The 14,098-nt window shown below is 36.9% G+C and overlaps 1 protein-coding gene across 1 annotated transcript in view; it reads right to left on the reverse strand.

The window, feature by feature from the left end:
- The window catches only part of CYP7B1 (cytochrome P450 family 7 subfamily B member 1), a 224,540-nt gene that overhangs the window by 41,816 nt on the left and 168,626 nt on the right, over positions 1–14,098 (reverse strand). Inside the window, exon 2 of the mRNA XM_006150432.3 lies at positions 1,296–1,432. Within this exon, the coding sequence (XP_006150494.1) occupies positions 1,296–1,432 (137 nt within the window). The remainder of the gene's footprint in view (positions 1–1,295; positions 1,433–14,098) is intronic.

The following is a 14,098-nucleotide window of genomic DNA, read 5'->3' on the forward strand; positions in this document are numbered from 1 at the left end:
TATGTGGAGCACAGCACCTTTTCAGGGCAGTGAAACTATTCTGTAGGATACCATAATGGTGGATGATATTAGGTATTTGTCAGAACCCAAAGGACTGCACAGCATGAAGGATAGACTCTCATGTAAACTATGGACTTTTTCTTTAATTGCCAAAGTGCACTTGCCCCAGCGAGACAGGGAGATAGCGCCCCCAACAGGGTGTGGTCATGTTGCAATTCCTCTTTCATTTTTCAATCCCGTGGGGATTTGGGGCACTCCTGTACATGTGCCTGGCATCTCTCAAGCTGCTGGGTTGGCATTTGAACCATGATTGACCATGTAGATCCAGGTGTCCTAACCACTAGGTATCAGGCTGGCCCAGTCATGGACTTTTAATCATATGTCAACATTGTCTCATCAGTTGTAAGGAATAGACTACATGCATACAAGATGTTAATAGTACGGGAAACTATAATACAAAAGCATGGGGATATGAAAATTCTGAACTATATGCTAACTTTTCGGTCAACCTAAAAATACTCTACTAAATGAAGGGCTTTTTTTTTTTTTTTTTAAAAAAAAAGAATTGCTTATTTAATTTTATTTATTATTATTATTATTAAATTTGTAATAGGGCACATGCACTCACTAGAGAGAGACAGAGAGAGAAAGAGAAGGAAAGTGAGAAAGCAAGCCTCCCAGTTCAGTATTCAAACTGTGGTCAGCTATGTGGGTGTCCAGCAGCTTAACCACCATTAACCACCACACCACCTTCTGGCCCTCTTTTCCTATTTTTTTTTTTTTTTTGGAGAGGTTTTTGCTTTAGGGCGCCAGACGGACAAAAACAGAAAGAGAGAAATAACCCCCCAGGGGAGATGGCCACGCGGCAATTCCTTCAACTCCATTTTCCTCTTGGGATCCTGGGTACGCATGCACACGTGCCTGGTGTGAGTTTTAAGCCGCTAGGTCTGGGACGTGAACTGCAGTGGACTACATGGGCGTCCAGTGACATAGCCATTACGCTAACTGCTGACCCCACTTTTCCTATTCTTAAAACTAGGCCAAAACAAGCTAAGATGACAGGTGATGGCAGGATAATGTAACCCCAGGGTGCCAAGGAAAAAGTTTAGTAAATTGTTTTTAATGTGAAGGTTACTTCAAAAACAGTTTTTTTTCTTTTTTTTGGGTATTGCATTACAAATAAAACAATAATATATAATAAATATTCACATTTTGCCTAGAAAAAAAGTATAAAGACATTAAAGATCAAGTAAAAAATCACGACACATGTAATGTCCTTGTAGAAGCACTCATACCTCCGAGGAGAATGGTGAATATGTCGCCATGTTGCTTTTGAAGAGTTCTGATGAAACCTAAGGGATCTTTCCTGAATTTCAGGCTCACTCCAAGATAAGGAAGCCAACCATTTACCAATGGAGGTTCACCAGGTCTTCTATAAGGAAAAAGAAATTTTAAATTTAAAAAAAGAGAAAAATAAAACCATTCTTATTTTCCTGGCTTATAGGAAAATCATGGTGCATTTTTGCATAGAAAAATATGTCATGACTTTCCCAACAACCTAATAATACATGTGGACTATTTTTTCCAGTTAAAAGTAGACTGCAAAAGTTGCCTATCTTTTTTCAATTCTCTTATTCAATGATTCTTATGTAATCATGTATTTATATAAGTGTTCATATAAACCTGTGTTTACTAAGTCTTGTATTACATGTACTCTGGGGTAGACAGTTCAGCTTGGTGGTAACTTTTTTGAGAAATTGTGTTTTGCAAGGCTCCAATTACTGCTTGACAGTTAAGTGAAAATCTGTTTATTTCATATGATATTTCTCAAAATTATAAAGAGGCATCTGTAGACCTGAAGAGTCTCTGACTGAGGGACTTTTTTGGAAACTAAATTAGCTGTCTGATATACTTTTTTCTATGAAATCATTGGTTTGGTATAATGCTGATAAAAAACAAATGGTCAGCTCTGATTTTATGTTAATTTAAAAAATTTATTTATCACTAGAAAGAAGTTTCTATTTCAATCCCACCAGCTGCTGGGTCCATTCGTGACACTGAGCTCTTTCTTCTTTTGCAAGGGAGAGAGATAGTGAAAGGTCACTCCCAAGCGGGGATAGCCACACCACAGTCTCTTCTCCATTCTCCTGGGATTTTGGGCATGCACGAACAGGTACCCGATGTGATTTTTTCAAGCTACTGGATCTGAGACTTGAACAGTGCAGTTGGCCCTGTGGGTTCCAGCTGCTTTAACATCCATGCCACCTGCTGGCTGTCTATTCATATTCGTATACATTAAAGGTTTAGGGGATTGATGCGTTATAGAATTTGAAGTTTTTAAAACCTCTTACAAGTACTTAGTACAGTACATGGAGATGTGTTCTTTAGGATAGGCAAGTTATATTAAAGAGTCGATTGTGTAGATTTTCACTGAATGGATTGATCACAGAGTTTAGAACTAGATGGTGCCTTGGGGACTTTAGCAATCCTTAACTTTTATAGGTTAAGGTTGTCAATATCTGAACAGTTAAAAATTTGCCCGAAGTTATAAAACTGCTTAAAGTCACACGTGTACCAGGATGCAGCATAAAATCCCATAGCTGCACTCTGACCCCTCTGGGAATGCGAGATAGTCAACCTGAATCTAGTGTCAAAGCTCCATCAAAGCAGCTCACTCACTGCCTGAGCTGACAGACACTCAGCAAACATTCCGTGCGTCAATCTGAGAGCTCTTGCCGTGCTCTGGGTGTTAGGGGTTGGGTAGTTTAGTTGCCAAAGTAAAGCTCTTTGTTATCACATGTCAATTAGACTGGAACTGCATAATCAGAAAAGAGACAATTAGAATAACTTAAAAACTCTTATGCTGTTGAGAGCAAGAAAAACCTCAACATTATTTCCATGAGGTATTTTTTGATATATTCTCTTATGAAGTTTTTTATTCAAACTACGAATAGAATTATTTATTAAACATTACTAATAATTTGACCATCTTTAAACATGGGAAGCACACTTAAAATACTATGAATTAAGAAACATGTTTTGGATCTATAATCCCAGCAAACTGCCCATTGAAATTTCTTCCCAATCGTTTATTTGGTGAACTCAATCTGATTTAAAGTGGGGGAAAAAATAAATAAATAAAGCGGAAACAAAGCCATTTTATCCTAGAAGGGATTAAAACAAATATTCCAAAGAATGCTGAATCTCCAGCCCATCTGTGAAGATGACTACGTGCAGTGCACCCCATTTTGATTAATCACAAGATATTACTAGCTTAGATCTAATCAAAGATCAAGATTATGACTATAACCAGCATGGACCTTTATGTAGCTAGATTAACCCTATCAGACGCTTTTATTTTCCCACAACCTAACACGGTAGATTTCAACATCAACATCAGATCTTTCAGGAGAAAAAAAAAATAATTAAATAAAGAAAGTAAACTGAGTTGTGATAGAAGGGAAGCTTTTGCTTTCTCTTTTTAGAAGACAATTCATCTTAATGCTAATTTACAAAATGTGCACTGTTGTTTAAATACATAGATGTAGGAAAACAAGAAACACTGCATAGAAATGTGGAACTTGGTCTTCATGCTTTTTCCTATTATTTTCTTGAATGCAGCCTTTTGCAATGGAGACTTGCTTTTTTCAGAAATAGAAGAAAGCCAAGAAAACACTGTAACAGTTCATTTTATATCCAAAGATTAAACAAGAAGAGACTGCACATATGATTGTAGAGTGGCATCCCCGAGTTAGAAACTGTCAGAGCCCACATGCTATCTACCAATGATGCTTCCAAATTTGCAAGTGATCTAGTTTGCAGAATTTCTTTTAAAAATATTAACTCTCTTCCTTGGTCTACTTTTACTCTCTTTGGTTTAGTGTTGCTTGACTGTTGCATTGTGATGAAGATTTAGAAAGGCTTTTTGTCATATTCTAATTTAATGCAACTAATTTCATCTTCTATGCTCTGTCATTTAGTCAAAAGCTGTATTCTTCATGGGCTTTCCAAGGGGGAGAGGAGGATGGGGTTCAGAAATCCAAGGGAATATTAACTTAACACTCAGAGTTAGGATAGCATATTAGAAAGCCATTTTATTGTTACAAAGATGAGAGGGTCATCATTTCTTACAGCTGTGTTTATTTTGGCAGCAGTAAGCTTAAGACTATTAAACACCATGTCAAAACTGTGCATATTTACAGGAAAAAATATAGCGCTAGTTCAACTTATGACCCATCAAAGACAGATAACAGAAATCTGTCTTCATCAGTATATTTGTAAAAATTATTTAGGGAGAGGAGACATCACTGTAATGATCCAGAAACGCCTGCTGATACATGGCACAGTGCAAATATTGCTATTTGTCTCTCGCATGCTCTATGACTCTGAAATGAAGTATCCATACCCACTGCTGAGTGAGAATATAGGCTGCTTAATGCCTGTTGGGGATGACCGAGCTCCAAAGTGTAAAAGAAATAGTCCCTAAAGCAATGATGGCTAGTTAAAGCCAAACAAAAAAATCAACTAAAAACTATGGTCCATACCCCATCTCACTCTTAAAAATTATATGCACTTCCTGGAACCAGCAGTTAGTGTAATGGCTATGTCACTGGACTCCCATGTAGTCGACTGTGGTTCGAGTCCCAGACCCGGTGGCTTAAAACTCACGCCGGGTGCATGTGCGTGCGTGCCCAAGATCCCGAGAGGAGGATGGAGGAGAAGGGATTGAGGCGTGGCCATCCTCCCTAGGGGGTGATTTCTCGCTTTCTGTCTGTCTCTCTCTGTCTGTCTGGCGAGCACACCCATCCTATTGCAAAAACCTCTCCTCCCCCCCAAAAAAATTATATGCACGTCCTCAAATCTTATCATTATTAAGAATTATAAGGCTGTATCTAAGAAATTATACAAATCAGAGCTTCTGGATGCTCTCAATGATTAAGCCCAAATTCTATGCACATACCATTACATGAGCACTTGCAATGTCTTCCATACAAGTTGTAAGCACATCTTAAAGTTTTTGTATGATGTCAAGTATAGTCCAAATAGAGTTGGAAGCAAATGCTGGAGAATAATTTAAATACATAAAGTGGCTATCAAACATAAAAGATGTTTAAGACATTTATCTTTGGGTAAAAAAGAAGCACATTGAGGGGCCAGCAAGTGGCATGGTGGTTAAGGTACTGGATTCTCATATGGTCAACTGCAGTTTGAGTACTGGACCTGGCAGCTTGCATTCTCACTTTCCCTTTCCCTCTCTCTGTCTCTCTCTGGTGAGTGTATGTGCCCCATAGCAAATTATTAGGTCATCAGGAAAGTCATAATGTATTTTTCAATGCTTTTCTATGCAAAAATATGTTACGACTGTCCCAACCACCCAATAAAATAAAATAAAATAAAATAAGCATTTTTTAAAAGAATTATTTATTTAACTTTATTTATTCATTCATTTATTTTAATTTGATGAGAGCGAGAAAGCCACGAGGTCCAAGACTTAAACTGTTGTGGTTGGCCATAAGGGAGTGTCCAGCGCCTTAATCACTATGCCACCTGATGGTCCCAAATAAATAAATAATTTTTAAAAAGAAGCACATTGAGGGCTAGCAAGTGGCGTGGTGGTTAAGGGTGCTGGGCTCCCACATGGCCGACCATGGTTCAAGTTCCAGATCTGGAAGTTTGCTTTCACACTTTCTCTCTCTCTTACTCTGTCCCTCTCTGGTCAAAGTAAAATAAATAAATAAATAAATAAGTAAGTAAAATAAAATAATTCTTTAAATAAAAAAGAAGCACAATGAAATGTAAGAGAGAGAACCAAAACTTGGTTTCTCACAGTATTTGAAGTTCATCTTCATGCTACACCTGTAGCTAAGTAAATAGGTTAAAAAAAATTCCTGGCTAGAGACTTATCACATATTATATCCCCAGATATTTAAAGCCTAGTACTTCTCACAGCAATATATACTTGTCAAAGTAATTTTTTTATTTTTCATTTTCCTTCTAAAATTATTCTAGGCTTGGTGTCTGGGTTATGGTAAGAACTTGCTGAATAGGTGGTAAGCCACTTCTCGACATGAGCACTAACTCAGAGGAAAAACGAATTGATCAAAATCTGTAAAGATGTACATTTATTTGTATTAGGTGACTTAATATCCATTACAGTGTCTTGATAATTTTTTATTTTTCTTAATTCATCAGGATTTTCTTTTTGTGTGTGTGGTTAACACTTCAGAAACTATAAAACTGATGTGCATTACAGGAAAGGATTATGATACTGGCCTTTGGAACAAACTCTGTCTTTGAGCACAGCACCTTTGAAGCTGGTCTGATTTGCCTTTCCTTGACCTACTTTGGAAACTACTTAGTTTGACCTCTCTATTTTTTTTTAATCATTGGCAAAATTAAATTATTGAATGCCCAGTTACAGGAACTTAATGAGTTCATATGAACAAAAAAAAAAAAGGGAAAAAAAATTAGTAGCTATGCCAAGGCTGATCTTTTATTCTTTCTTTTTCTTTTTGTGCCATAGAGCACATGTGCTCACCAGAGAGAGAGAGTGAGAGAAAAAAAAAAAAGAGAGTGAAAGACTGCAAGAGAAAGTAAGAAATCATCATCTCCCAGGAAGGATGGCCATGCCGCAATCCCTTCTCCTCCATTTTTCTCTTGAGACTTTGGGAAAATGCATCTGGCATGATTTTCAAGCTGACAGATCCAGGATTCAAACCATGGGAGGCCATGTGGAAGTCCGGCACCTTAACTGCCATGCCACCTGCTGGCCCCAATGCTGATCTTTTTTTTTTTTTTTTTTTTTAAAAATTTTTTTTTTAATTTAATTTTTTTTTTTTATTTATTTTAAAAATTTGCACAAGGGCACCCAGGAAGGATGGCCATGCCGCAATCCCTTCTCCTCCATTTTTCTCTTGAGACTTTGGGAAAATGCATCTGGCATGATTTTCAAGCTGACAGATCCAGGATTCAAACCATGGGAGGCCATGTGGAAGTCCGGCACCTTAACTGCCATGCCACCTGCTGGCCCCAATGCTGATCTTTTTTTTTTTTTTTTTTTTTTAAACAATTATTATTTAATTTAACTTTATTTATTTAATTATTTTAAAAATTTGACCAGAGGGACCAGCAGTTAGCATAATGGCTATGTCGCTCCCATGTAGTCGACCGCTGTTCGAGTCCCAGACTCACGCCGGGCACCTGTGCGTGCGTGCCCAAATCCTGAGAGGTGAATGGAGGAGAAGGGATTGCGGCATGGCCATCCCCTCTGGGGGGTGATTTCTCGCTTTCTGTCTCTCTGTCTCTCTCTGTCTCTCTGGCTAGCACACGCACCCTGTAGCAAAAACCTCTGTAAAAAAAATAAAAATTTGACCAGAGAGGGTCAGAGTGAGAGAAAGAGAGAGAGCGAGAGAGCGAGAGAGTGAGAGAGAGAGAGAGAGAGAGAGAGTGAGAAAGCAAGCTGCCAGGTCTGGGACTCAAACTATAGTAGGCCATGTGGGAGTCCAGCACCCTTAACCACCATGCCACCTACCGTTTCCCAAAACTGATCTTTTTAAGTAAAGAATTACCTTTGTTTAGAAGCATAGTTACATTGGATGTATTTGATTCTACTTATGAGGTCCTCTGGGCATGACCTGGATTCAGAGATAATGAAGTTGCTCTGCATAGGAAGTAAATAGAGATTTGGGAGTTTGGGTAACACTCTGAGGAAGATAGTGACAGGGCTAACAGGGGACATAGAGAACTAGAAATGACCAATCTTGTGTGCCAGCTTGGAAGCCAAGTGGCCTTCTCATGTCCAAACATAGCATGAGACCATTGCCTCAATAAAAAAATTCCTTTGTTAAAAAAGAAAACAAGTCTATCGCACATTCAAATCTCTATTAGTGATAATGGAAAAGACAGAGGAATTCGAGCAGTGTCTAGTTGAGGGACTTTATTGGGTGGTAGGGACAGGGAAAGGATTGCACCTCTAAGAGGCAAAATACAGAAAGGAGACTTCCATGTGGAGCCAGAGAACAATAGCTCCTCAACCACTTTGTAAAGGATCTTACAGTTATGAGATTGGTCTTCCTACCTGCTGTAAGATAGAAAGTTTAGACACATTTATTTAAAATATAGGTTTAAATGAAAGTACTTAGACATCAAAAGCCACCTTAGGGGGTTGGCAGGTGGTATGGTGGTTAAGGGTGCTGGACTCCCAAATGGCCAACCGCGGTTTGACTCCCGGACCTGGTGGCTTGCTTTCTCACTTGACTTCTCTCTCTCTCACTCTGTCTCTCTTTGCTCAAAAAAATAAAGTAAATAAATATATAAATACATACATATGTAAAGTTATATAAAATCTTTAAAAAAAAAAAACACTTTATAAAAGCCACATCAGCATTTGGAGGATTTGTGTGTCTGAAGAGCTGCTAGCTGAGATAGATGAACAAGAGAGAGGAGTTCCAATCAAGAACTTTCTCCTTATAGTTCTTTCAATTCATAAACCCTACATTGGCATCTCACAAGTCACAGATTTTCAATAAATGCCTATTGTTTGAGAAAGAAAATGCAAATCTAAATATGGTTATAAATACGGTCTTCATTAATTTGTCATTAATTATTAATCAATTATCAGTCGTTTAAGAAACTAAGGGGAAAAAACTATTATAAAATCTCGATTTGGGTGATGAGCAGTTAGCGTAATGGCTATGTCGCTGGACTCCCACGTAGTTGATCATAGTTCGAGTCCCGGACCCGGCGGCTTAAATTCACGCCGGGCGCATGTGCATGCGTGCCCAAGATCCCGAGAGGAGAACGGAGGAGAAGGGATTGCGGTGTGGCCATCCCCCCTGGGGGGTGATTTCTTGCTTTCTGTCTCTCTGTCTCTCCCTGTCTGGCGAGCACATGCACCCTATAGCAAAAAAAGCTCTCCAAAAAAAAAAAAAAAAATTAAAAAAAAATTCTCAATTTGGGAGTTCCAACTTTCAATCATACATATAAAGAGGTTAGAAGAAATTGTTTTCATCTACACAAGAAAAAAGCTGAATAAAGTGTGTAAGGAGAAATAGATAATATTAATAGGAATTTATTAAAGACATTGAATTAATAATTTGTCATTTTTTTTTCTTGATTTTCACCATAGGCCTCATGTGCTCACTGGAGACAGAGAGAGAAAGACAGCAAGAAAGTGAGAAATCACCCTCCAGGGGGATGGCCATCCTACAGTCCCTCCTCCTCCAGTATCCTCTCGAGATTTTGGGCATGTAAGCACATGTGCCTGGAGTGATTTTTAAGCTGCTGGGTCAGGAACTTGAACCAGGAAATCAGTCATGTAGAATCCAGTGCCTTACTCTCCATGCCACCTCCTGGCCCAATAATTTGTAATCTTCTAAAACAGAAAGAGACAATCTCATAGTGAATTCTACCAAACACTTAAGGGAGGCGGGGGGAGATACTAATTGTCTACAATATTTTCCAGAAAATGAAAAGGAAAACTTTCTAACTCATTCAGAGGCCAGCATTATCCCAGTGCCAAATTCAGATAAGACATCAAGCATCACAAGACAGATACATTGCAAACCAGTATCTCTTGAAAGCATAGAGGCAAAAATCCACAACGAAATAGTAGTCAACTGAACCCAACAATGTATAAAAATAATTATAGTCCACTGGCAAATGGAAATCTTGCAAAGTACATCAAAAACCAAAATTAAACAAGTGGGACTATGTCAAACTGAAAAGTTCTGTACAGCACTTGAAACAAGCAAGAGTGTAAAGGCAACTTACAGATTAAGAAAATATTAGGTCATTGAGAAAGTCATGATGCATTTTTCTAAGTTCTTCTATGCAAAAATGCATCATGACTTGCCTGACAACCCAATATTTGCAATTTGCAAATCATCTATCTGCTAAGGGGTTAACCTCTAAAATATATAAGGAATTCATATGACTCAACAGTAAAAAAAAAGTAACTCGTTTAAAAAATGGACTGAAGACTTGAATAGACATTCTCGAAAAAGAAACGGTGATGTCTGACAGGCATAATAAAAAAATGCTCTATCATCAGGAAAATTTAACTCAAAACCACAATGCACCATTACCTTACATCTGTCAGTCTGGCTTTTATCAAAAAGCAAAAGAGAACAAGTGTTGGTGAGGGTGTGGAGGTGGAACCCTTGTACACTATTGGTAGGGATACAAATCATTGTGGCCACTATATAAAACAGTATAGAGGTTCCTCAAAAAATTAAAAACAGGAAACCAGAGGGTGACATGGCAGTTGGGGCACTGGACTCCTATATGACTGACTGCAGCATGAGTCCCGGACCTGGTGGCTTGCTTTCTCACTTTCCCTCTCTCTCTCTGGTGAATGCACATGACCTGAACCAAGCTGGAAAATAATAATAAATAAAATTAAATAAATAATTAAAAAATTATCTGGGGAGCTTAATAGAAATTAAAAAAAAATAAAAGCAGAATTTCCATATAATCTAGTAATCCTCCTTCTGGGTATTTATCCAAAAGAATAAAATTAGGAACTATAAGACATATTAGCACTACCAAGTTCACTGCAAGTCAATTCACAAAAACCGAATATGAAAACAACCTAAATGTTCACTGACAGACCTATGGATAAAAAAGTAGTATTCGGCCTCACAAAAGGAAATTGTGCAATGTGAAACAAAATGGATGGACCTTGAGGGCATTATGTTAAGTGAAATAAGCCAATAACAAAAAGATAAATACTGCATGATTGCAATTCTATGAAAAATCTAAAATAGTCAAATTCATTGAATTAAAAAGTAGAATGGTGGTTATTAGGAGCTGGGGGAAGGCAGAAATGGAGAGTTACTAATCAACAGGTATGAAGTTTCAGTCAAGCTAGATTAATACGCTCTGTAGATGTGCTATACAACATTGTAGCTATAGTCAACAATAACATAGTTTACAAATGAATGAATAAATAAAATTAAATAAATAATTCTTAAAAAAGGGGGGAGATCAGCAGGTGGTGTGGTGGTTAAGGTACTGGACACTCCCACATGGCTGACCATGGTTCAAGTCCTGGACCTGGTGGCTTGCTTTCTCATTTTCCCTCTCTTTCTCTTTATGTCTGTGTCTCTCTCTGGTGAAAATAAAATTAATGAATGAAGAAATAAAAATAAATAAATAATTATTTAAAAAAATAATAATGTTGCTTATACTAAAAATTGGTTAAAAGGGTAGATCTCATGTTACGTATTCTTACCACGGTATTTTTTAAAAAAGGAAACTTAAGAGATTACTCAATCTAAAAACAAGGTCAACATTCATTTATGATAAAACTCTTAGCAAAGTTGAAATAGAGATGAACTTCCTTAACTTTATAAGGAACACCTACAGTTCTGTCTTGGTGGTACAGCAGTAACACATGGCTCAGCAAGGCTGGAATTCATATGAAAGATACTGGATTTGGTTCCCTGGTCAGCTACTCCATGCTAGGCACATGTGCCCATGATCTCGGCTGCCTGGAAAGGTTGTGGGGGGGAACTGCAGCATGGAGCCTTGTTGAGGGTGCTTCTCTCTCTCACTTTCATGAGACATAAACTTTTTTTTTCTTGTAAAACAGCGTCTGCAAAAAACTCTACAATTTATATCAAATTTTATGGTAAGAACTAGATAATTTCCCACTATGATAAGGAACAAAGCAAGGATGCCCTATTCACTGCTCCTATTCAATATTATTTTCGAAATCCTAGCTAATGCAGTAAGACAAAAAAGTAAATAAAAGCTATACAGATTGACAAAAAGAAATAAGGTTCACTTTGTTCACAGATGGCATGATTATCCATTCAGAAAATCTCAAAGAATTAAGACTAAATATCCTGGAACTAATAAGCTATTATGGTAAGGTTTCAGGATACAAAGTTTATATGCAAAAATCAATTGCTTTCTTATATACTGTCAATGAAAAATTGGTATGTGAAATTAAAAACAAAAAATGGATATTCATTAGTACAAAATAATGAAATATTTTACTGTTAACATAGTATAAAAATTTTATACTTAGCCATAAATCTAACAAAACATACACAAAATCTTTATAAGAAAAATTATAAAATGCTATAAAAATTCAAAGAAGATATAAATAAATAAAGAAATATTCTATGTACATGGATAGAAATTCTGGGTATTTTCAAGATGCCAATTCTTTCCAACTTGATTTATAGATTCAGTGTAAATCTCCATCAAAATCACTGCAAGTTATCTTATGGGTATTATAAAATTGATCCTGAAGTTAATATGGGGTAACAAATGATTCAGAATGGTGAATACAATATTATAGGACAAGTACAAAGTGGGAAGACTTACACTACCTGATTTCAAGACTTACTATAAAGCTATAGTAATCAAGAGAATATAGTATTGATACAAGAACAGATAAATAGGTCAAAGAAACAGAAAGGAGATGCCAGAAAAAGAAGCACACAAATACCGGGGACCTCAAAAAGTTCATGGAACATTGAGTTTATTTTGGTACAAAAATTTTTGAAACCCAACCATGGTTATTCATTAAATAATATGTCTTTTCCATAAAATTTCTGAAGACTGATAAAATAGTCAATTGATCTTTGATAAAGCAGCAAAGGCAACTCAACAAATAAAGTTTAGTCTTTTCAGCAAGTGGTGGTATACCAACTGGGAATCCACATGAAAATATTAACCTGGACACAGTTCTTATAGTTTTCACAAAAATTATTTTGGAAAAGGATTAGTGACTTAATTTCAAAATGAAAAACTATGAAACTCCTAGAAGATATCATAGGAGAAAATGTAGGTGGCCTTGGATCTGATGACTTTTTGATAACACGGAAAAGAAAGTGTTTGGTATTATTCTGACAAAAACCATTCAGAGTTAAAGAAAAAGGAATCTTGTTATGATTTCTTCAAAAGACAAATATTATTATTACTATAGTTTTCCAAACTAGAAATGAAAACATCATTTAAACACATTATAGGCTTTAGTTTTTTTTTGGAGATCTTTTTACTATAGGGCACATGCACTCACCAGAAAGAGAGAGAGAGACAGAGAGACAGAAAGCGAGAAATCACCCTGTAGGGGGAATGACCATGCCGCAATCCCTTCTCCTCCATTCTCTTCTCGGGATCTTGGGCATGCACACACATGCGCCTGGCGTGAGTTTAAGCCAACAGGTCTGGGACTCTAACTGCAGATGACTACATGGAAGTCCAGCAACATAGCCATTATGCCAACTGCTGGTCCTTAGGCTTTAGTTTTTGATAGGTAAAAATTGATAGTTAGGGGCCAGCAGGTAGTGTAATGGTTAAGGCACTGGACTTCCACTTGGCTAACTGCAGTTTGAGTTCAAGACCTTGTGGCTTAAAACTCATGTTGGGCGCATGAGTGTGTGTGCCCAAAATCCTGAGAGGCAAATGGTGGAGAAAGGATTGTGGTGTGGCCGTCTCCTTGAGGGGTTATTTCTCATTTTCTGTCTATCTCTTCTGTCTCTCTGGTGAGCACATAAATCCTATAGCAAAAATCTCTCAAAAAAATATTGATAGCTATAAGCCTCATAAACTGAAAGCTCATTGTAATACTTAAAGAAAAAGCAAAGAATTTTAGACACAAAGAAAAAGTCACTGTGGATTATCTATCTTCATCCTTATAAAGTCTGTTTCTTGCTGTGACCTCATATGAGCCATTGAATCCCAACTACTTTTCCAAGTCCCTGGTTTGGCAGAGAGGTCTTTGTATCTTGCCAGCTCAGGAAACTGTTTTTCAGAGACCAGAGGGATTTTAACCAAAATTAATTTCTTCCTTGAATTGTAAAAGTTTTTGTCTATATCGTTTGTTTGTTATTTTTAAAAACTTTTCTTTATTCTTTTAATTATTTATCTCATTTTTAAAAAATATTTTTATTCTTCATTAGTTATGTTCATTTACCTTTTCTTTTTCTCTTTTTATACATGAGGGAGGGTCCTGCATGGCATACACCTCGCACATTTACTTTTCAGAGAAATTTGTTTACAATATACTGTTAAGTATCTACAGGCACAACTGCATAATATTATTTTCTTTAAAAATATATGGATGTAACTATAAAGATAAAGG

Source organism: Tupaia chinensis, unplaced genomic scaffold, assembly GCF_000334495.1.
Source record: "Tupaia chinensis unplaced genomic scaffold, TupChi_1.0 Scaffold000288_2, whole genome shotgun sequence".
In the NCBI taxonomy this organism is placed as follows: Eukaryota; Metazoa; Chordata; class Mammalia; order Scandentia; family Tupaiidae; genus Tupaia; species Tupaia belangeri.